This window comes from Babylonia areolata, chromosome 18 (assembly GCF_041734735.1).
Source record: "Babylonia areolata isolate BAREFJ2019XMU chromosome 18, ASM4173473v1, whole genome shotgun sequence".
In the NCBI taxonomy this organism is placed as follows: domain Eukaryota; kingdom Metazoa; phylum Mollusca; class Gastropoda; order Neogastropoda; family Buccinidae; genus Babylonia; species Babylonia areolata.
The window spans coordinates 358,660-383,897 of NC_134893.1; the positions used below are offsets into that span (position 1 = coordinate 358,660).

The window sequence follows — 25,238 nt, forward strand, 5'->3', positions numbered from 1 at the left end:
TGGTTCTGAGAGGTAAGAGGGTCAAAGCTATTGTAGCAGGACTGTTCAAAGCTGTTAAATGTAAATGTGTCGCAGTTGATCCCATCGCACCTTGGGTAAAGCCATTGCACGTGCGAACGGCCCAGAAGGGAGTATTCCAAGGAGTCAACGTTGACACAGGAATGGTGGAACCAGACACCGCATTCTCATTGTCGCAACAGATGCCTTTGCTCTGCCACGTCACCTTTCTCATTGGCGCAGATGCCTTTGCTCTGCCACGTCACCTTTCTCGTTGTCGCAACAGATGCCTTTGCTCTGCCACGTCACCTTTCTCATTGGCGCATATGCCTTTGCACTGCCGCGTCACCTTTCTCATTGGCGCATATGCCTTCGCTCTGCCACGTCACCTTTCTCATTGGCGCATATGCCTTTGCTCTGCCACGTCACCTTTCTCATTGGCGCATATGCCTTCGCTCTGCCATGTCACCTTTCTCATTGGCGCATATGCCTTTGCACTGCCACGTCACCTTTCTCATTGGCGCATATGCCTTTGCACTGCCACGTCACCTTTCTCATTGGCGCATATGCCTTTGCACTGCCGCGTCACCTCTTGCTCGCAGATCCCACAAGGGTAGATGGAGCGAGGGACAGGGTTGACTTGGATGTCTCCTGATTACAGAAGACAAGGGCAGCAAGCGCAGGATTATGGTGAAGGTGTTTCAAGACATGGGAAAGTGGGCGGTGAAACCAGGCAGAGACTGAGACGGTAGACTGATTTTCAAGTTGGGCAGAGGGAAAACAAGGGGCAGAACGGCAGGCAAAAGCTAAGATGATGATAGGGAGGAAGCATCCTCGCAACATGGTTTAGAATAGAGTAGTGGTGGCGCAATGATGACAAACTGAAGAAGTATATAATTTTGAAGCGAAGTTGTTGTTGCCGGAAGTGGTGTTGAAAATGGCGGGTCTTGATGAAGGCTTGAGTAAGGTGGTATGTTGGGGCCGATAGCCAGCGCTTACCTTAAAACCCTAATCCAGCTAATTGCATCATTCCACGATGGCATGCAGGCGAGAGTACAGGAAAATATTGACATGTCGGATCCGTCCCCTGTGGTAAATGGAGTGAAGCAGGGCTGCGTCCTGGCACCCACACTGTTCTCCATTCTCTTCTCTGCCATGCTGATTGACACCTTCCAAGACTGTGACCAGGGCATCTACATTCAGTTTCACACAGATGGCAAACTTTTCAACTTGCGGCGACTCCACGCCAGGTCCAGGGTGTTTGAGGCACAGTTGAGAGAGTTCCTCTTTGCTGATGACTGCACGTTTGCTGCACACACCCATGAGGACATGCAATTCATTATGGACAGGTTCTCAACCTCATGTTTTGCTACCTGGGCAGCATCCTATGCAGCAATGGAGCCCTTGATGCAGAAGTGGTGCTGCGCATCGCCAAGGCCAGCACCGCCTTTGGCAGACTCAACAACAAGCTGTAGAACAACAAAGGCATCAGGCTCAGCACCAAAATCAAAACCTACAGAGCTGTTGTGTTGACCACCTTGTTGTACTGCTGTGAAACATGGACTACGTATCGCCGTCACATTCAACAACTTGAGCAGTTTCACAAGAGATGCCTACAAAAGATCCTCGGCATAAAGTGGCAAGGCAGGGTCTCCATCCTCCAGGTCCTAGAGAGGAGCGGCCTGCCCAGCATCGAAAGCCTGCTGATCCAGTGCCAGCTACACTGGACATGACATGTTGTCCGCATGACAGACAGCAGGATCCCGAAGATGCTACTGTATGGCCAGCTGAAGAAAGGCCACCGCGAACTTGGAAGACCCTGCAAGAGTTTCAAGGACACCTTGAAGACAAACCTCAAAGCCTGTGACATAGACATCGTTTCCTAGGAAACTGATGTCCTTGACCGCTCTGGCTGGAGGATGCTGTGCTCTAGTGGCATAAAGAAAACAAGAGAACGCTGGACATTAAGGAGAAGTGTAAGCGAAGGAAGCAGGGCTCAGCTTCTGGAGACGTTTTCCATTGCAACACCTGTGGGAAGTGCTGCGCATCCAGAATCGGCCTCTTCTCCCATATGAGGACACACACCGACAGATAAGCCTGCCTGCCTACTCATCTGTCGGACCGACGGGAGACTCCATCACCTTAAAACGGCTAGTGGTAAAGGAGCAGAATACAGTCAAATTCACAGTGGGTTACTGACAAAAAACTTATAAAAGTTCAAAATATCGGCTGCTGATGACAAACGAAGAAGAAACACGTCCAATCCGCTGCACATGTGTGAGTTCCCCAGCCCCACCCCCCACCCCCACCCCCACCCCATGTTGCAGATGGTATGTCTATGCAAAATATGACTTCCATGACATTACTATGTAAATGTAGTTTCTCACAGCCATATGTTGCACAATGCAGCTGTTGTTGAATCCGCTTGCTGTGTTCTGTCCATGAACATTGAATGATCCAGGCAGAAGGGAACACAAGGTCCATTTGTTAGCCTGTGGTAGACGGGATGATTAGATTGGCAGCAGCTGTTCTCCTGATGTGTTACTGAGTCATTGTGTGTGTGTGTGTGTGTGTGTGTGTGTATGTGTGTGTGTGTGTGTAGGCATGTTTGAGGTTTAGGATTTTGTGAACATATGCACAGGTTTTGTAGACGGGTGGCTGTGCATGTGTTTATATGAACCAAAAAAGTAATATATTTAATCTGGCATCTCCTTGCTCATTTGCAATAAACTAAGTACATTCTGTCTGCCATGCACTTTAATCCTGTTGATCTGAGTGACTACACACCTTCCAGGATTTTAATTGTGTCTGCCAGGCACCTTAATCCTGCATATAACTGACTACACCTTCCAGGATTTTAATTGTGTCTGCCAGGCACCTTAATCCTGTATATGACTGACTACACCTTCCAGGATTTTAATTGTGTCTGCCAGGCACCTTAATCCTGTATATGACTGACTACACCTTCCAGGATTTAATTGTGTCTGCCAGGCACCTTAATCCTGCATATAACTGACTACACCTTCCAGGATTTTAATTGTGTCTGCCAGGCACCTTAATCCTGTATATAACTGATTACACCTTCCAGGATTTTAATTGTGTCTGCCAGGCACCTTAATCCTGTATATAACTGACTACACCTTCCAGGATTTTAATTGTGTCTGCCAGGCACCTTAATCCTGTATATAACTGACTACACCTTCCAGGATTTTAATTGTGTCTGCCAGGCACCTTAATCCTGTATATAACTGACTACACCTTCCAGGATTTTAATTGTGTCTGCCAGGCACCTTAATCCTGTATATAACTGATTACACCTTCCAGGATTTTAATTGTGTCTGCCAGGCACCTTAATCCTGTATATAACTGACTACACCTTCCAGGATTTTAATTGTGTCTGCCAGGCACCTTAATCCTGTATATAACTGACTACACCTTCCAGGATTTTAATTGTGTCTGCCAGGCACCTTAATCCTGTATATAACTGATTACACCTTCCAGGATTTTAATTGTGTCTGCCAGGCACCTTAATCCTGTATATAACTGACTACACCTTCCAGGATTTTAATTGTGTCTGCCAGGCACCTTAATCCTGACTGACTACACCTTCCAGCATTTTAATTGTGTCTGCCAGGCACCTTAATCCTGTATATGACTGACTACACCTTCCAGGATTTTAATTGTGTCTGCCAGGCACCTTAATCCTGTATATAACTGACTACACCTTCCAGGATTTTCATTGTGTCTGCCAGGCACCTTAATCCTGTATATGACTGACTACACCTTCCAGGATTTTAATTGTGTCTGCCAGGCACCTTAATCCTGTATGTAACTGACTACACCTTCCAGGATTTTAATTGTGTCTGCCAGGCACCTTAATCCTGACTGACTACACCTTCCAGGATTTTAATTGTGTCTGCCAGGCACCTTAATCCTGTATATGACTGACTACACCTTCCAGGATTTTAATTGTGTCTGCCAGGCACCTTAATCCTGTATATGACTGACTACACCTTCCAGGATTTTAATTGTGTCTGCCAGGCACCTTAATCCTGTATATAACTGACTACACCTTCCAGGATTTTAATTGTGTCTGCCAGGCACCTTAATCCTGACTGACTACACCTTCCAGCATTTTAATTGTGTCTGCCAGGCACCTTAATCCTGTATATGACTGACTACACCTTCCAGGATTTTAATTGTGTCTGCCAGGCACCTTAATCCTGACTGACTACACCTTCCAGCATTTTAATTGTGTCTGCCAGGCACCTTAATCCTGTATATGACTGACTACACCTTCCAGGATTTTAATTGTGTCTGCCAGGCACCTTAATCCTGTATATGACTGACTACACCTTCCAGGATTTTAATTGTGTCTGCCAGGCACCTTAATCCTGTATATGACTGACTACACCTTCCAGGATTTTAATTGTGTCTGCCAGGCACCTTAATCCTGTATATGACTGACTACACCTTCCAGGATTTTAATTGTGTCTGCCAGGCACCTTAATCCTGTATATGACTGACTACACCTTCCAGGATTTAATTGTGTCTGCCAGGCACCTTAATCCTGTATATGACTGACTGCACCTTCCAGGATTTTAATTGTGTCTGCCAGGCACCTTAATCCTGTATATAACTGATTACACCTTCCAGGATTTTAATTGTGTCTGCCAGGCACCTTAATCCTGTATATGACTGACTACACCTTCCAGGATTTTAATTGTGTCTGCCAGGCACCTTAATCCTGTATATGACTGACTACACCTTCCAGGATTTTAATTGTGTCTGCCAGGCACCTTAATCCTGTATATAACTGACTACACCTTCCAGGATTTTAATTGTGTCTGCCAGGCACCTTAATCCTGACTGACTACACCTTCCAGCATTTTAATTGTGTCTGCCAGGCACCTTAATCCTGTATATAACTGACTACACCTTCCAGGATTTTAATTGTGTCTGCCAGGCACCTTAATCCTGTATATAACTGATTACACCTTCCAGCATTTTAATTGTGTCTGCCAGGCACCTTAATCCTGTATATAACTGATTACACCTTCCAGGATTTTAATTGTGTCTGCCAGGCACCTTAATCCTGTATATAACTGATTACACCTTCCAGGATTTTAATTGTGTCTGCCAGGCACCTTAATCCTGCATATAACTGACTACACCTTCCAGGATTTTAATTGTGTCTGCCAGGCACCTTAATCCTGTATATAACTGATTACACCTTCCAGGATTTTAATTGTGTCTGCCAGGCACCTTAATCCTGTATATAACTGACTACACCTTCCAGGATTTTAATTGTGTCTGCCAGGCACCTTAATCCTGTATATAACTGACTACACCTTCCAGGATTTTAATTGTGTCTGCCAGGCACCTTAATCCTGTATATAACTGATTACACCTTCCAGGATTTTAATTGTGTCTGCCAGGCACCTTAATCCTGTATATAACTGACTACACCTTCCAGGATTTTAATTGTGTCTGCCAGGCACCTTAATCCTGACTGACTACACCTTCCAGCATTTTAATTGTGTCTGCCAGGCACCTTAATCCTGTATATGACTGACTACACCTTCCAGGATTTTAATTGTGTCTGCCAGGCACCTTAATCCTGTATATAACTGACTACACCTTCCAGGATTTTCATTGTGTCTGCCAGGCACCTTAATCCTGTATATGACTGACTACACCTTCCAGGATTTTAATTGTGTCTGCCAGGCACCTTAATCCTGTATATGACTGACTACACCTTCCAGGATTTTAATTGTGTCTGCCAGGCACCTTAATCCTGACTGACTACACCTTCCAGGATTTTAATTGTGTCTGCCAGGCACCTTAATCCTGTATATGACTGACTACACCTTCCAGGATTTTAATTGTGTCTGCCAGGCACCTTAATCCTGTATATGACTGACTACACCTTCCAGGATTTTAATTGTGTCTGCCAGGCACCTTAATCCTGTATATAACTGACTACACCTTCCAGGATTTTAATTGTGTCTGCCAGGCACCTTAATCCTGACTGACTACACCTTCCAGCATTTTAATTGTGTCTGCCAGGCACCTTAATCCTGTATATGACTGACTACACCTTCCAGGATTTTAATTGTGTCTGCCAGGCACCTTAATCCTGACTGACTACACCTTCCAGCATTTTAATTGTGTCTGCCAGGCACCTTAATCCTGTATATGACTGACTACACCTTCCAGGATTTTAATTGTGTCTGCCAGGCACCTTAATCCTGTATATGACTGACTACACCTTCCAGGATTTTAATTGTGTCTGCCAGGCACCTTAATCCTGTATATGACTGACTACACCTTCCAGGATTTTAATTGTGTCTGCCAGGCACCTTAATCCTGTATATGACTGACTACACCTTCCAGGATTTTAATTGTGTCTGCCAGGCACCTTAATCCTGTATATGACTGACTACACCTTCCAGGATTTAATTGTGTCTGCCAGGCACCTTAATCCTGTATATGACTGACTGCACCTTCCAGGATTTTAATTGTGTCTGCCAGGCACCTTAATCCTGTATATAACTGATTACACCTTCCAGGATTTTAATTGTGTCTGCCAGGCACCTTAATCCTGTATATGACTGACTACACCTTCCAGGATTTTAATTGTGTCTGCCAGGCACCTTAATCCTGTATATGACTGACTACACCTTCCAGGATTTTAATTGTGTCTGCCAGGCACCTTAATCCTGTATATAACTGACTACACCTTCCAGGATTTTAATTGTGTCTGCCAGGCACCTTAATCCTGACTGACTACACCTTCCAGCATTTTAATTGTGTCTGCCAGGCACCTTAATCCTGTATATGACTGACTACACCTTCCAGGATTTTAATTGTGTCTGCCAGGCACCTTAATCCTGTATATAACTGATTACACCTTCCAGCATTTTAATTGTGTCTGCCAGGCACCTTAATCCTGTATATAACTGATTACACCTTCCAGGATTTTAATTGTGTCTGCCAGGCACCTTAATCCTGTATATAACTGATTACACCTTCCAGGATTTTAATTGTGTCTGCCAGGCACCTTAATCCTGCATATAACTGACTACACCTTCCAGGATTTTAATTGTGTCTGCCAGGCACCTTAATCCTGTATATAACTGATTACACCTTCCAGGATTTTAATTGTGTCTGCCAGGCACCTTAATCCTGTATATAACTGACTACACCTTCCAGGATTTTAATTGTGTCTGCCAGGCACCTTAATCCTGTATATAACTGATTACACCTTCCAGGATTTTCATTGTGTCTGCCAGGCACCTTAATCCTGTATATAACTGATTACACCTTCCAGGATTTTAATTGTGTCTGCCAGGCACCTTAATCCTGTATATGACTGACTACACCTTCCAGGATTTTAATTGTGTCTGCCAGGCACCTTAATCCTGTATATGACTGACTACACCTTCCAGGATTTAATTGTGTCTGCCAGGCACCTTAATCCTGTATATGACTGACTGCACCTTCCAGGATTTTAATTGTGTCTGCCAGGCACCTTAATCCTGTATATAACTGATTACACCTTCCAGGATTTTAATTGTGTCTGCCAGGCACCTTAATCCTGTATATGACTGACTACACCTTCCAGGACTTTAATTGTGTCTGCCAGGCACCTTAATCCTGTATATGACTGACTACACCTTCCAGGATTTTAATTGTGTCTGCCAGGCACCTTAATCCTGTATATGACTGACTACACCTTCCAGGATTTTAATTGTGTCTGCCAGGCACCTTAATCCTGTATATCACTGATTACACCTTCCAGGATTTTAATTGTGTCTGCCAGGCACCTTAATCCTGTATATAACTGATTACACCTTCCAGGATTTTAATTGTGTCTGCCAGGCACCTTAATCCTGCATATAACTGACTACACCTTCCAGGATTTTAATTGTGTCTGCCAGGCACCTTAATCCTGTATATAACTGATTACACCTTCCAGGATTTTAATTGTGTCTGCCAGGCACCTTAATCCTGTATATAACTGACTACACCTTCCAGGATTTTAATTGTGTCTGCCAGGCACCTTAATCCTGTATATAACTGATTACACCTTCCAGGATTTTCATTGTGTCTGCCAGGCACCTTAATCCTGTATATAACTGATTACACCTTCCAGGATTTTAATTGTGTCTGCCAGGCACCTTAATCCTGTATATAACTGACTACACCTTCCAGGATTTTAATTGTGTCTGCCAGGCACCTTAATCCTGCATATAACTGACTACACCTTCCAGGATTTTAATTGTGTCTGCCAGGCACCTTAATCCTGACTGACTACACCTTCCAGCATTTTAATTGTGTCTGCCAGGCACCTTAATCCTGTATATAACTGATTACACCTTCCAGCATTTTAATTGTGTCTGCCAGGCACCTTAATCCTGTATATAACTGACTACACCTTCCAGGATTTTAATTGTGTCTGCCAGGCACCTTAATCCTGTATATAACTGACTACACCTTCCAGCATTTTAATTGTGTCTGCCAGGCACCTTAATCCTGTATATAACTGACTACACCTTCCAGGATTTTAATTGTGTCTGCCAGGCACCTTAATCCTGACTGACTACACCTTCCAGCATTTTAATTGTGTCTGCCAGGCACCTTAATCCTGTATATAACTGATTACACCTTCCAGGATTTTAATTGTGTCTGCCAGGCACCTTAATCCTGACTGACTACACCTTCCAGCATTTTAATTGTGTCTGCCAGGCACCTTAATCCTGTATATGACTGACTACACCTTCCAGGATTTTAATTGTGTCTGCCAGGCACCTTAATCCTGTATATAACTGACTACACCTTCCAGGATTTTCATTGTGTCTGCCAGGCACCTTAATCCTGTATATGACTGACTACACCTTCCAGGATTTTAATTGTGTCTGCCAGGCACCTTAATCCTGTATATGACTGACTACACCTTCCAGGATTTTAATTGTGTCTGCCAGGCACCTTAATCCTGACTGACTACACCTTCCAGCATTTTAATTGTGTCTGCCAGGCACCTTAATCCTGTATATGACTGACTACACCTTCCAGGATTTTAATTGTGTCTGCCAGGCACCTTAATCCTGTATATGACTGACTACACCTTCCAGGATTTTAATTGTGTCTGCCAGGCACCTTAATCCTGTATATAACTGACTACACCTTCCAGGATTTTAATTGTGTCTGCCAGGCACCTTAATCCTGACTGACTACACCTTCCAGCATTTTAATTGTGTCTGCGAGGCACCTTAATCCTGTATATGACTGACTACACCTTCCAGGATTTTAATTGTGTCTGCCAGGCACCTTAATCCTGACTGACTACACCTTCCAGCATTTTAATTGTGTCTGCCAGGCACCTTAATCCTGTATATGACTGACTACACCTTCCAGGATTTTAATTGTGTCTGCCAGGCACCTTAATCCTGTATATGACTGACTACACCTTCCAGGATTTTAATTGTGTCTGCCAGGCACCTTAATCCTGTATATAACTGATTACACCTTCCAGGATTTTAATTGTGTCTGCCAGGCACCTTAATCCTGTATATGACTGACTACACCTTCCAGGATTTTAATTGTGTCTGCCAGGCACCTTAATCCTGTATATGACTGACTACACATTCCAGGATTTTAATTGTGTCTGCCAGGCACCTTAATCCTGTATATAACTGACTACACCTTCCAGGATTTTAATTGTGTCTGCCAGGCACCTTAATCCTGACTGACTACACCTTCCAGCATTTTAATTGTGTCTGCCAGGCACCTTAATCCTGTATATAACTGACTACACCTTCCAGATTTTAATTGTGTCTGCCAGGCACCTTAATCCTGTATATAACTGATTACACCTTCCAGCATTTTAATTGTGTCTGCCAGGCACCTTAATCCTGTATATAACTGATTACACCTTCCAGGATTTTAATTGTGTCTGCCAGGCACCTTAATCCTGTATATAACTGATTACACCTTCCAGGATTTTAATTGTGTCTGCCAGGCACCTTAATCCTGCATATAACTGACTACACCTTCCAGGATTTTCATTGTGTCTGCCAGGCACCTTAATCCTGTATATAACTGATTACACCTTCCAGGATTTTAATTGTGTCTGCCAGGCACCTTAATCCTGTATATAACTGACTACACCTTCCAGGATTTTAATTGTGTCTGCCAGGCACCTTAATCCTGTATATAACTGATTACACCTTCCAGGATTTTCATTGTGTCTGCCAGGCACCTTAATCCTGTATATAACTGATTACACCTTCCAGGATTTTAATTGTGTCTGCCAGGCACCTTAATCCTGTATATGACTGACTACACCTTCCAGGATTTTAATTGTGTCTGCCAGGCACCTTAATCCTGTATATGACTGACTACACCTTCCAGGATTTAATTGTGTCTGCCAGGCACCTTAATCCTGTATATGACTGACTGCACCTTCCAGGATTTTAATTGTGTCTGCCAGGCACCTTAATCCTGTATATAACTGATTACACCTTCCAGGATTTTAATTGTGTCTGCCAGGCACCTTAATCCTGTATATGACTGACTACACCTTCCAGGATTTTAATTGTGTCTGCCAGGCACCTTAATCCTGTATATGACTGACTACACCTTCCAGGATTTTAATTGTGTCTGCCAGGCACCTTAATCCTGTATATAACTGACTACACCTTCCAGGATTTTAATTGTGTCTGCCAGGCACCTTAATCCTGTATATAACTGATTACACCTTCCAGGATTTTAATTGTGTCTGCCAGGCACCTTAATCCTGTATATAACTGATTACACCTTCCAGGATTTTAATTGTGTCTGCCAGGCACCTTAATCCTGCATATAACTGACTACACCTTCCAGGATTTTAATTGTGTCTGCCAGGCACCTTAATCCTGTATATAACTGATTACACCTTCCAGGATTTTAATTGTGTCTGCCAGGCACCTTAATCCTGTATATAACTGACTACACCTTCCAGGATTTTAATTGTGTCTGCCAGGCACCTTAATCCTGTATATAACTGATTACACCTTCCAGGATTTTCATTGTGTCTGCCAGGCACCTTAATCCTGTATATAACTGATTACACCTTCCAGGATTTTAATTGTGTCTGCCAGGCACCTTAATCCTGTATATAACTGACTACACCTTCCAGGATTTTAATTGTGTCTGCCAGGCACCTTAATCCTGTATATAACTGATTACACCTTCCAGGATTTTAATTGTGTCTGCCAGGCACCTTAATCCTGACTGACTACACCTTCCAGCATTTTAATTGTGTCTGCCAGGCACCTTAATCCTGTATATAACTGACTACACCTTCCAGGATTTTAATTGTGTCTGCCAGGCACCTTAATCCTGACTGACTACACCTTCCAGCATTTTAATTGTGTCTGCCAGGCACCTTAATCCTGTATATAACTGATTACACCTTCCAGCATTTTAATTGTGTCTGCCAGGCACCTTAATCCTGTATATAACTGACTACACCTTCCAGGATTTTAATTGTGTCTGCCAGGCACCTTAATCCTGTATATAACTGACTACACCTTCCAGGATTTTAATTGTGTCTGCCAGGCACCTTAATCCTGTATATAACTGACTACACCTTCCAGGATTTTAATTGTGTCTGCCAGGCACCTTAATCCTGTATATAACTGACTACACCTTCCAGCATTTTAATTGTGTCTGCCAGGCACCTTAATCCTGTATATAACTGACTACACCTTCCAGGATTTTAATTGTGTCTGCCAGGCACCTTAATCCTGACTGACTACACCTTCCAGCATTTTAATTGTGTCTGCCAGGCACCTTAATCCTGTATATAACTGACTACACCTTCCAGGATTTTAATTGTGTCTGCCAGGCACCTTAATCCTGACTGACTACACCTTCCAGCATTTTAATTGTGTCTGCCAGGCACCTTAATCCTGTATATAACTGACTACACCTTCCAGGATTTTAATTGTGTCTGCCAGGCACCTTAATCCTGACTGACTACACCTTCCAGCATTTTAATTGTGTCTGCCAGGCACCTTAATCCTGTATATAACTGACTACACCTTCCAGGATTTTAATTGTGTCTGCCAGGCACCTTAATCCTGTATATGACTGACTACACCTTCCAGGATTTTAATTGTGTCTGCCAGGCACCTTAATCCTGTATATGACTGATTACACCTTCCAGGATTTTAATTGTGTCTGCCAGGCACCTTAATCCTGTATATGACTGACTACACCTTCCAGGATTTAATTGTGTCTGCCAGGCACCTTAATTCTGTATATGACTGACTGCACCTTCCAGGATTTTAATTGTGTCTGCCAGGCACCTTAATCCTGTATATAACTGATTACACCTTCCAGGATTTTAATTGTGTCTGCCAGGCACCTTAATCCTGTATATGACTGACTACACCTTCCAGGATTTTTTTTCTTTTCTTTTTCTTATTTTTAATGAACAAATATTGAGAATACAAGACATTGCAACACATACCATCAAGAGTGCACAGATACCATGATGACATGGATAACATCAATCGCAGAACAAAACTTACATAATCATCTACTACTATGTTTTGTTCAGCATCCTGTGGTATTAAAGTCACAAGTGAAAGTGTATGCTTTTCTTTCTAATTGGCCTAGTCTTGCTGTGTACTACAGCTGCAAGTAAAGGCATAAAAAAAAAAATTATTCATTATCATACAAATCAAATATGATACTACGTCTTGGATTGCATAGAGATGGAATGTACTATTCTGTTCCCACTCACTAAATATCAGCTGATTTCTTAAGTAATCAAGGGCATATATACCTGCCATGCTTGACAGAATTGTTCATATTTCTCTAGAGTGGAGGACAAATATTTTTCTAACCAGAATCATATTTTTAAATAGTTAATTAAATGGTCTAGTGTAGGTGTTGTTCCTTGTACATTATGGATGAAGAATTTTGCAGTTGATATTATGAAGTCTAAGCTTTTATCTCGCTTTGCGTTTTTTTGTACAACAAAACAAAATTAGCTGTTCTCTTAGTGTTAATCTTGCACAATGGCAACATCTGTTGTGCAACAAGGATACAAAATCCATCCAAAACTGTTGTACAGTTTGGCAGTCCCAAAAGAGATGCTGAATTGTTTGTATTTCTAGACTGCAAAAATTACAAAGTGGGGAGTTGGCATGCTTACGTATATGAAGGAATTTTTGAGTAGGTAGAATATGACGAAGTAATCTGAATTGAAACCATCTCAGTTGTGTGTCTGTTGTTGTTTTGATAAGGTGGAGAAAGATATTTTTTTCCACTCAAGTTCAATGTATAGGGTATTCCATTTTCTCTCAGCTGTGGGAATGATATCCGATTGAAGTAATGTGGACTTCACTGCCTTGTTCCCCTTTCAGATATGACACTATGCTGTATTTTCCTGATCACTCCCATTATCTGTATTTTGCAGGTAAATAAATCTTTCTTGATATTTTCTGACTGCTCTAATAATTCCAGTAAATGTTAAGAAGTTTGTCCTTGTGACAGTAGCATATTTTTGTTTAAATTCATCCAAAGGAAGATTTCCATTTCCATCCATCAAATGGAAGATGTTAGTTATCCCTGCATCAGTCCATTCCTTCCTATAAACTACTTTGTTCCTCGTAATGTTAGCATTATAATGTATCTTTTCAGATAAGAATCCTTTCCAGTCCTCAGGTTTACACTTTGAACAGTTGTACTTGTAGTGTTTGATAACACCTCTCCAGAAGGGATTATCTACTCTATTCATTAAAACTTTGGCATATTTTCCCCCCAGAACATTCATTTGTTTCAAGTCTGGATACAAGTTATGCATGAAATCTGTGAAGTTTGAGTTTGAGTTGGACAGTATGTGTCTCAACCACCTAATCTTTGACACTGCAAGAAAAGAAGATATTTCACACATCTTCAAAATACCTTTTTCATATTCTTGGAACAGAACAGTCTTCTTGATCTTACTTGGTTTTCCATTCCATAAAAACTGTAACATTTCTGACTGTATCTGTTTCAGTAACTGTTCTGGAGGATCTGGCAGGTTTATGAATAAGAAAGCACAAGTGTTTTCATTATGGTTATTTCACCAAATGGTGTAAGATTTCTTCTTTTCAATGGTTTCGGTGCTTTTTTAACATTGAAAAGACAATTATCATAATTTGTGTCAACAATTCTATCAATGTCTGTCGAAAATATTATTCCAAGAACCTTAAATATTCCAGGATTCCATTGGAAATTCCTGTTTCTGATATATCATATATTGCAATTTGTTCTACTCCCTAACCAAACTTGCTGGGTTTTATCATTGTTTACTTTCAAGCCTGACATTTGTGCGAAAGCATCTAGAGTATGTACTGATTCTTTCAGTGCTTGCTCAGAACCATCTAAAAACAAAGAGGTTGGGGAAAGTGGATCACCCTGTCTACAACCTCTTTCTAACTTAAACCAACTGGAATACTGACCGCTGACCAAAACACATGAGGTGGCATTTTTGTACAAAGTTCTTTAGAAACCATTGTATAATACTGTGACCAAAATGAAAAAACTTCAAACATTTTTTAACAATATACCATGACACACTGTCAAAAGCCTTTTCAAAGTCAACAGGCATTTATGAAGCAGGAATACGTATTTTTTTCAGTGTGAGCAATAACATCACAAACCAAACATATGCATTCACCTATGTAACACCCTTTCAAAAGACCCTTTTGACAATTGTTAATGACGCTGCCATGCACTTTAATCCTGCTGATCTGACTGACTAAAGCTTCCAGGATTTCAACAAAGCAACACATCCTCAGTTAAACAAATCATGAGTGTTAATCTGGTGTTTGAAGTACTTCAGGAGGGACAAGCAGACAGTGAGAGAGGGCGAGAGAAAGATGTGAATACAGATGATTGATTTAGCACAGGCGTGGCCCCAGAGAGGGCGAGAGAAAGATGTGAATACAGATGACTGATTTAGCACAGGCATGGCCCCAGAGAGGGCGAGAGAAAGATGTGAATACAGACGACTGATTTAGCACAGGCGTGGCCCCAGAGAGGGCGAGAGAAAGATGTGAATACAGACGACTGATTTAGCACAGGCGTGGCCCCAGAGAGGGTGAGAGAAAGATGTGAATACAGACGATTGATTTAGCACAGGCGTGGCCCCAGAGAGGGCGAGAGAAAGATGTGAATACAGACGATTGATTTAGCACAGGCCTGGCCCCAGAGAGGGTGAGAAGAGAAAGATGTGAATACAGATGATTGATTTAGCACAGGCCTGGCCCCAGAGAGGGCGAGAGAAAGATGTGAATACAGATGACTGATTTAGCACAGGCACAGCCCCTAGTGAACAGGTATGTAAAGAATTCACAATGTCAACTACATGAAGTGTGAATAACATGTAATGACTGAAACAAAACAATGAATAAATCTTTTTTTTTCTGCCCTGCCATCAGCATCATTTCAATGCATTACTCCCACGCTGCTCATTCCGAGTCCCCCTCACACTGCCACACCTGAGTTCGTCTGTCATAGTCCTAGCGGCGGCATTCCATGGGGAATCATTGAAGTTAGCTCGCCAGGAGACCACACACCAGAGGAGACCCTGCACTGCTGCTGAGTCAGTTCAGTGTTGTTCGGTAGTGCCTGTTCTGATTTAAGATACTTAGTACACCATCTACTAAGCCCCCTGCTGACAACAGTAATTGCTTAGTCATGGAGCCAGACTGAATGAGCGTCTCCCCAGAGTGAAGACCACCACCACACAATCAATTTATCTTGATCAGAAAAAAACCAAGACAATGAAGAGAGAGAAAGAAGAGGGTGTGATTTGTTCAGATTAGGACCCCTCCCACCCAGTATGTCATTAACTGTAAAAACACAGCTGTTGCGTGTATTGACTTACAGTGGATATTTAGCCATGCACACTTTCTTCTCATGCTTAGTTTGTTGATTTTACCTTCACCCCCCTCCCCATGACCCCACCCTCATCACCACCCCCCTCCCAATAAATCCCTTCTTGTTCTCACCACCCACTCTGTCATAGATCGTAGGGCACATGTGTTGCAGTGAAAATAACCTTGTTCTTTTCAGTCCACATTTGGTGATGTGGGCAGTTGGTAGATGGTTTTCACTTAAAGGATGTTGTGAAAACAGCAAATTATTCAACAGTTACAGTGAAATACGAAGGAAATACTGGCTGCCTGGGTACAGTATCTGTGCAAAGTTTGTTTTTTTGTTGTTGTTGCTTTTGTTTTTCATTCATTTTATCTTTGCCAAAATGGACAGTGATTATAGCCTTGTTTGCACAGATGAATATGAAGACCTGTATTCGGACCAACATAAACATCAAGTTTTGCCCTGGGAGAATCCTATGTAAGTCAATGCAAATTGAATTGTTCACAAAATTAAGGTTTTTGTTACTTTAAAATTTTATTTTGATTAAATCATATAAATAGGTGAAACTGAGTTTTTATTTGTTCATGAATTATATGTACTTATTTGAAATGAGTTGTTTAACTTTTTCAAGTCTATATTTTCAGTGAAATGTTGAAAATGCCAAAAATACAAGCTTAATGATTAAGTGTGTATGTATCAAAGTCAATGTCAAGTTTTTGTTTTATGGTGGTAAATTGAATAAGCATCAAGGTTACAATTGTGCTTATGATCTTATGTGCTATTTTACATTAAGCCATCAATGAATGATGGGAATAAACAGATGAAAAGCAACAACAAAAACAACAAATGCTTATATATATATACAAGAATAGCGTGATAATGACATTTCACAATTGCGTTTCTATTTCACACACACACACACACACACACACACACACACAGTCACACACACACACACACACAGTCACACACACAAAAGCTCAAGTGCAAATACACCAATTCACATACACATATTCCCTCATATAAAACAAAGTCACTGTCAACACAAGCATATGATATATATAAAACATTTCACAATTGAAAAGAAGTATTAGACTAATAGATCAAGACTTGTATCGCTGTTAATCATTTTCAGTGAGGTGATTTTTCTGAAACACATTTTTATTCATGACACTTTGTAGAGTGAGTGGAACATTATTCCATAGATTTGTGCCAGAATGCAGAAAGCTGGATTTGTAACGGTCATTTCTTGGTCAAGGTATGCAGAGCATGTGGTTGTGTCTGTGGTCATTAGTTTTAAAAGTGTCTGCAATCTTTGGAGCATTTCTACACATAACATGCATGCAAACATCATTGTTGAAAAACAGCCTGTTGTGAATTAATAATATAATGATAATACATAAAGTTGTTTATGGTCCATTGGGGTCGGGGAGCTTGATTTTAACAGTACTGTTTTCAGTGCTCTTTTATACATATGGTGAATAAATTTTATGTTTGTTATGCTTCCACTGTCCTATAAAGTTGACACATTATCAATTGCTGGCAGAATATGTGCACAGAAAAAGAGCTTTTGTGAATGGGCATTGAGGATATTTTTAATTTTTGCTAACTGAAATATTTTATTGGAGAGACATGTGTGTGTGTGTGTGTGTGTGTGTAAGTGAGAGAACAAGAAGAAGAAGAAGACATTTAATTGAAGCAGGCCATCTGCCCATGTCAAGGGGGTGGGATCACAAGGAGGAATGTAAAATGATCAACAAACACCAACATGATTATGTTTCAAGTTGACTGGTCAGTGACATAGTGTTATTTCCAACATTAAATGCATCAGTCAGATACCCTGCTGGTCTATACGTACATCTGGCATTAGACATCAATAAAGATCACCTGAAATCAGAGGAATGCCATAACATTTGCTGGGAATGTTCCTTTCCGGAGATCAGAATATTTGGAACTTATAAATACAAAATGAATTTCACTTTCTAAGACACCTATACAAAATGGACAGTCAGACATTCCTGGAATAATGATAACGGTGAGTTCATAAAGCTGACACACCTAATCTAAATCTGGTTAAAGTTCTTTTTAACACCCTATGCTTTAAGTCAAAGAGATATTGAGACACACCAAATATTTGCTTAATGAAGAGTAAAAACTATCTTTGCTTGTTAGCTCACTCTGCCATCCTTGTACGAAACAGTCAGTCAGTCTTTGTTTAAATTTGCTGAGAAAATGTGAACATTCTGAACACCGTGGTTTTCCCACACCTCTTCAAAACCATATTGATACAAAGTAAAACATAGGATGGAAGACCAGCTGTTATGATTTCAGAAGTAAAGGGTTGGCAACATTTTATACACTTTTAAAGGTACACATTCTTCTGACATTCTCATTAGTTTTAGCCAGTATTTTACACATTTTGTTTTTGTATTAATATAGAGAGGGTACCTTCCACTATCTCCATAAACAGGAGCATTAGGTGTCTTAATACTAACATTTAATAACCTTTTCAAAGCAAACAGATGAACTCTTTCTATCATAGTATGGTCTGCAATTAATCCCCAAACTTCACAACCATAAGTGAGCAGTGGTTGAAGCTGGCAATCAAACAACCTAAAGAATACTTTGGATGTTTTTCACCGAGTGACCACAATAACTTTGAAATACAAATGACTCCTCTTTTTGCTGTAGCTGCACTGCCTTCAGTTGTGTCAGTAAAGGAAAGGGATGAAGAAAAACTCTCCTCTTTTTGCTGTAGCTGCACTGTCCTCAGTTGTGTCAGTAAAGGAAAGGGAAGAAAAACTCTCCTCTTTTTGCTGTAGCTGCACTGCCTTCAGTTGTGTCAGTAAAGGAAAGGGATGAAGAAAAACTCTCCTCTTTTTGCTGTAGCTGCACTGTCCTCAGTTGTGTCAGTAAAGGAAAGGGAAGAAAAACTCTCCTCTTTTTGCTGTAGCTGCACTGCCTTCAGTTGTGTCAGTAAAGGAAAGGGATGAAGAAAAACTCTCCTCTTTTTGCTGTAGCTGCACTGTCCTCAGTTGTGTCAGTAAAGGAAAGGGAAGAAAAACTCTCCTCTTTTTGCTGTAGCTGCACTGTCCTCAGTTGTGTCAGTAAAGGAAAGGGAAGAAAAAAACAACAACACCAAGATACTTATACTGATTAATGATTTCTAGTTTTATGTTACCAAAAAAAACATTTATCTCTCTTGCTACAATATAACCCCCTTTACGAAACACAACTACTTTAGTTGTTTTGTTTTTTTCTAAATCAACGGATAGATTTAGCCGGCAGGAGGTCTGATAGATTCAGCCGGCAGGAGGTCTGATAGATTCAAGCGGCAGGAGGTCTCCCTCAAAATGTCTGGCTGTCACTGCAAACCAACAGAAGAAGACAGCAGCAGAGCATCATCAGCAAAAAACAATATCAAATTTTCAACCAAGTCTAGGGTTAACATCACACCATGCTTATCATTATAGATCAAATCATTTGCCAGTTCATTGACAAGCAAAGAAAATAACACCGGGCTACAAATTTCACCTTGTTTTAATCCACGAGGACAGATGAATGTTTCAGTGCATTCTCCATTTGTGTGTAAGTGAGAGAGAGAGAGAGAGAGAAGCATACATGAGAATGCAGTCAGATGTACGCACAAACAGTTGCTTTAACAAATGACATCAGTATCTATGAGCATAGCGCCTGTCTGCCTTGCCAGATTTGCTGTGTACAGTTCAACAAGCAGACATGTCAGCACTATGCATATTGGTTGTATTGATTTTCAGCAGTTGTTGTTTGGGGTCCTGTATACATTCTGTGAAAGGGGGTCTGGGGAGTGGAGGGGGTGTGTGGAGAGTTGTGAAGGGAGGGTGTGTGGTGTTGGGGGGTGGGGGGTGGGGAGAGTGCTGTAGAAAGAGTAATACAGTGCTGTAGAGAGAGTCACCATCAACAGTACGGTGCAACCTTCATACAGTGCTGTAGAGAGTCACCATCAACAGTACGGTGCAACCTTCAAACAGTACTGTAGAGAGTCACCATCAACAGTACAGTGCAACCTTCATACAGTGCTGTAGAGAGTCACCATCAACAGTACGGTGCAACCTTCAAACAGTACTGTAGAGAGTCACCATCAACAGTACAGTGCAACCTTCATACAGTGCTGTAGAGAGTCACCATCAACAGTACAGTGCAACCTTCATACAGTGCTGTAGAGTCACCATCAACAGTACAGTGCAACCTTCATACAGTGCTGTAGAGAGTCACCATCAGCAGTACAGTGCAACCTTCATACAGTGCTGTAGAGAGTCACCATCAGCAGTACAGTGCAACCTTCATACAGTGCTGTAGAGAGTCACCATCAACAGTACAGTGCAACCTTCATACAGTGCTGTAGAGAGTCACCATCAACAGTACAGTGCAACCTTCATACAGTGCTGTAGAGAGTCACCATCAACAGTACAGTGCAACCTTCATACAGTGCTGTAGAGAGTCACCATCAACAATACAATGCAACCTTCATACAGTACTGTAGAGTCACCATCAACAGTACAGTGCAACCTTCATACAGTCCTGTAGAGAGTCACCATCAACAGTACAGTGCAACCTTCATACAGTGCTGTAGAGAGTCACCATCAACAGTACAGTGCAACCTTCATACAGTGCTGTAGAGAGTCACCATCAACAATATAATGCAACCATCATACAGTGCTGTAGAGAGTCACCATCAACAGTACAGTGCAACCTTCATACAGTGCTGTAGAGTCACCATCAACAGTACAGTGCAACCTTCATACAGTGCTGTAGAGAGTCACCATCAACAATACAGTGCAACCTTCATACAGTACTGTAGAGAGTCACCATCAACAATACAGTGCAACCTTCATACAGTGCTGTAGAGAGTCACCATCAACAGTACAGTGCAACCTTCATACAGTGCTGTAGAGTCACCATCAACAGTACAGTGCAACCTTCATACAGTGCTGTAGAGAGTCACCATCAGCAGTACAGTGCAACCTTCATACAGTGCTGTAGAGAGTCACCATCAACAGTACAGTGCAACCTTCATACAGTACTGTAGAGTCACCATCAGCAGTACAGTGCAACCTTCATACAGTGCTGTAGAGAGTCACCATCAACAGTACAGTGCAACCTTCATACAGTACTGTAGAGTCACCATCAACAGTACAATGCAACCTTCATACAGTGCTGTAGAGAGTCACCATCAACAATACAGTGCAACCTTCATACAGTGCTGTAGAGAGTCACCATCAACAGTACAATGCAACCTTCATACAGTGCTGTAGAGAGTCACCATCAACAGTACAGTGCAACCTTCATACAGTGCTGTAGAGAGTCACCATCAACAGTACAGTGCAACCTTCATACAATACTGTAGAGTCACCATCAACAGTACAATGCAACCTTCATACAGTGCTGCAGAGAGTCACCATCAACAATACAGTGTAACCTTCATACAGTACTGTAGAGTCACCATCAGCAGTACAGTGCAACCTTCATACAGTGCTGTAGAGAGTCACCATCAACAGTACAGTGCAACCTTCATACAGTGCTTTAGAGAGTCACCATCAACAGTACAATGCAACCTTCATACAGTGCTGTAGAGAGTCACCATCAACAGTACAGTGCAACCTTCATACAGTGCTGTAGAGTCACCATCAGCAGTACAGTGCAACCTTCATACAGTGCTGTAGAGAGTCACCATCAACAGTACAGTGCAACCTTCATACAGTGCTGTAGAGAGTCATCAACAATACAATGCAACCTTCATACAGTGCTGTAGAGTCACCATCAACAGTACAGTGCAACCTTCATACAGTACTGTAAAGAGTCACCATCAACAGTACAGTGCAACCTTCATACAGTACTGTAAAGAGTCACCATCAACAGTACAGTGCAACCTTCATACAGTGCTGTACAAAGACTCGTACAGTGCTGTAGAAAGTCATATAGATTCACCACACTCCTTATTTTTATATGAGAAAGTTGAGGTACTTGTTTGTCTCTCAAGGAGTTGAGGCACTTGTTTGCCTCTCTAGGAGTTGAGGCACTTGTTTGTCTCTTAGTCACTCTAGGAGTTGAGGCACTTGTTTGTCTCTCTAGGAGTTGAGGCACTTGTTTGTCTCTCAAGGAGTTGAGGCACTTGTTGAGGCACTTGTTTGTCTAAGTCTCTCTAGGAGTTGAGGCACTTGTTTGTCTCTCAGTCTCTCTAGGAGTTGAGACACTTGATTGTCTCTCTAGGAGTTGAGGCACTTGTTTGTCTCTCAAGGAGTTGAGGCACTTGTTGAGGCACTTGATTGTCTCTCTAGGAGTTCAGGCACTTGTTTGTCTCTCAAGGAGTTGAGGCACTTGTTTGTCTCTCAAGGAGTTGAGGCACTTGATTGTCTCTCTAGGAGTTGAGGCACTTGTTTGTCTCTCAAGGAGTTGAGGCACTTGTTTGTCTCTCAGTCTCTCTAGGAGTTGAGGCACTTGTTTGTCTCTCTAGAAGTTGAGGCACTTGTTTGTCTCTCAGTCTCTCTAGGAGTTGAGGCACTTGATTGTCTCTCTAGAAGTTGAGGCACTTGTTTGTCTCTCAGTCTCTCTAGGAGTTGAGGCACTTGTTTGTCTCTCAGTCTCTCTAGGAGTTGAGGCACTTGATTGTCTCTCAAGGGAGTTGAGGCACTTGATTGTCTCTCAAGGAGTTGAGGCACTTGTTTGTCTCAGTCTCTCAAGGAGTTGAGGCACTTGATTGTCTCTCTAGAAGTTGAGGCACTTGTTTGTCTCTCAGTCTCTCTAGGAGTTGAGGCACTTGTTTGTCTCTCAGTCTCTCTAGGAGTTGAGGCACTTGATTGTCTCTCAAGGAGTTGAGGCACTTGATTGTCTCTCAAGGAGTTGAGGCACTTGTTTGTCTCAGTCTCTCAAGGAGTTGAGGCACTTGTTTGTCTCTCAGTCTCTCAAGGAGTTGAGGCACTTGTTTGTCTCTCAGTCTCTCAAGGAGTTGAGGCACTTGTTTGTCTCTCAGTCTCTCAAGGAGTTGAGGCACTTGATTGTCTCAGTCTCTCAAGGAGTTGAGGCACTTGATTGTCTCAGTCTCTCTAGGAGTTGAGGCACTTGATTGTCTCTCAAGGAGTTGAGGCACTTGTTTGTCTCAGTCTCTCAAGGAGTTGAGGCACTTGTTTGTCTCTCAGTCTCTCTAGGAGTTGAGGCACTTGATTGTCTCTCAAGGAGTTGAGGCACTTGTTTGTCTTTCAAGGAGTTGAGGCACTTGTTTGTCTCTTAGTCACTCTAGGAGTTGAGGCACTTGATTGTCTCTCAAGGAGTTGAGGCACTTGATTGTCTCTCAAGGAGTTGAGGCACTTGTTTGTCTCAGTCTCTCAAGGAGTTGAGGCACTTGATTGTCTCTCAAGGAGTTGAGGCACTTGTTTGTCTCAGTCTCTCAAGGAGTTGAGGCACTTGATTGTCTCTCAGTCTCTCTAGGAGTTGAGACACTTGTTTGTCTCTCAGTCTCTCAAGGAGTTGAGGCACTTGATTGTCTCTCAGTCTCTCTAGGAGTTGAGGCACTTGATTGTCTCTCAGTCTCTCTAGGAGTTGAGACACTTGTTTGTCTCACAGTCTCTCTAGGAGTTGAGGCACTTGATTGTCTCTCAAGGAGTTGAGGCACTTGTTTGTCTCAGTCTCTCTAGGAGTTGAGGCACTTGTTTGTCTCTCTAGGAATTGAGGCACTTGTTTGTCTCTCTAGGAATTGAGGCACTTGATTGTCTCTCTAGGAATTGAGGCACTTGATTGTCTCTCTAGAAGTTGAGGCACTTGTTTGTCTCAGTCTCTCAAGGAGTTGAGGCACTTGTTTGTCTTTCAAGGAGTTGAGGCACTTGTTTGTCTCTCTAGGAGTTGAGGCACTTGTTTGTCTCTCAGTCTCTCTAGGAGTTGAGACACTTGTTTGTCTCTCAGTCTCTCAAGGAGTTGAGGCACTTGTTTGTCTCTCTAGGAGTTGAGGCACTTGTTTGTCTCTCAGTCTCTCTAGGAGTTGAGGCACTTGTTTGTCTCTCTAGGAGTTGAGGCACTTGTTTGTCTCTCAGTCTCTCTAGGAGTTGAGGCACTTGTTTGTCTCTCAGTCTCTCTAGGAGTTGAGGCACTTGTTTGTCTCTCAGTCTCTCTAGGAGTTGAGGCACTTGTTTGTCTCTCAGTCTCTCAAGGAGTTGAGGCACTTGTTTGTCTCTCTAGGAGTTGAGGCACTTGTTTGTCTCTCTAGGAGTTGAGGCACTTGTTTGTCTCTCTAGGAGTTGAGGCACTTGTTTGTGTCTCTAGGAGTTGAGGCACTTGTTTGTGTCTCTAGGAGTTGAGGCACTTGTTTGTCTCTCAAGGAGTTGAGGCACTTGTTTGTCTCTCTAGGAGTTGAGGCACTTGTTTGTCTCTCAGTCTCTCTAGGAGTTGAGGCACTTGTTTGTCTCTCAGTCTCTCTAGGAGTTGAGGCACTTTGTCTCTTAGTCTCTCTAGGAGTTGAGGCACTGGGACCTGAAATGATTTGTTGGATTCACTTCATTCCTTTAACACACAGTATGCAAATAACTGACCAGTGCATGGACTGTTGAATTTGCATGAAGCAAATACTCAGCATTGTTCAAACGTGGGACTAAGTTTGAAGCGAAACAAAAATAATTTTAAAAACATCTACAGACATCCCAGATCTACTAATCAAACAAAGAAATTAGAAATCAGCCCTGTATGTCGGAGTCTCCCCACTTCGTGAAGGTGGCAAGCTGCACAGTGACTCTCACTCCAAAGCCAAGATCTTTCTCAGGTTCAAGTCTGTCATTACCACTCAAGATGACAACCAGCTCCCCAGTAATACTCTCTCAGCTCCTCCCATAGAGCAGATCAAGATCTCTACAGCCGGTGTGGCCAAGTTGCTCCGGGATCTCCAACCCCACAAGGCTCCAGGCCCGGACGGCATCCCAGACACAGTGCTGAAGACCTGTGCCGACAGTATAGCCCCCACCCTCAGCCTTCTCTGCCAGAGGTCCCTGGACATGGGTACTTTACCCCACAACTGGCTCACCGCCAACATCTCTTCTGCCTTTAAGATATTTTATCTCACAACCAATGAACTCTGAAGCTGATGCCTGCTTTGCTTAAAAATGTCTGTTAATTCCAGAATTGATCAGTTACAGATCTGGTTGACATTAGCCTCGTTAGTTTGTCAAAGTTTTAGCTAAGTTGATCAAAGTTTATTCAAGACCTTGGGCCAACATCTTGATCCATAACAGACAGACCAAAACCTGCACCTCTGCACCCCCCACACCCCCTGAGATGTTCATGGAGTAACTGTCAAA

At 42.2% G+C, this 25,238-nt stretch overlaps 1 protein-coding gene across 2 annotated transcripts in view; it reads left to right on the forward strand.

Annotated features, from left to right (window-relative positions):
- The window catches only part of LOC143293119 (PRKCA-binding protein-like), a 94,341-nt gene that overhangs the window by 3,534 nt on the left and 65,569 nt on the right, over window positions 1–25,238 (forward strand). Inside the window, exon 1 of one of the 2 annotated variants that reach the window (XM_076604027.1) lies at window positions 16,225–16,398. The exons of the other annotated variant lie outside the window; for it this stretch is intronic. Within the exon in view, the coding sequence (XP_076460142.1) occupies window positions 16,304–16,398 (95 nt within the window). The 5' untranslated portion in view covers window positions 16,225–16,303. Of the gene's footprint in view, window positions 1–16,224; window positions 16,399–25,238 lie in introns of those variants that run through there. 2 annotated transcript variants of the gene reach the window in all.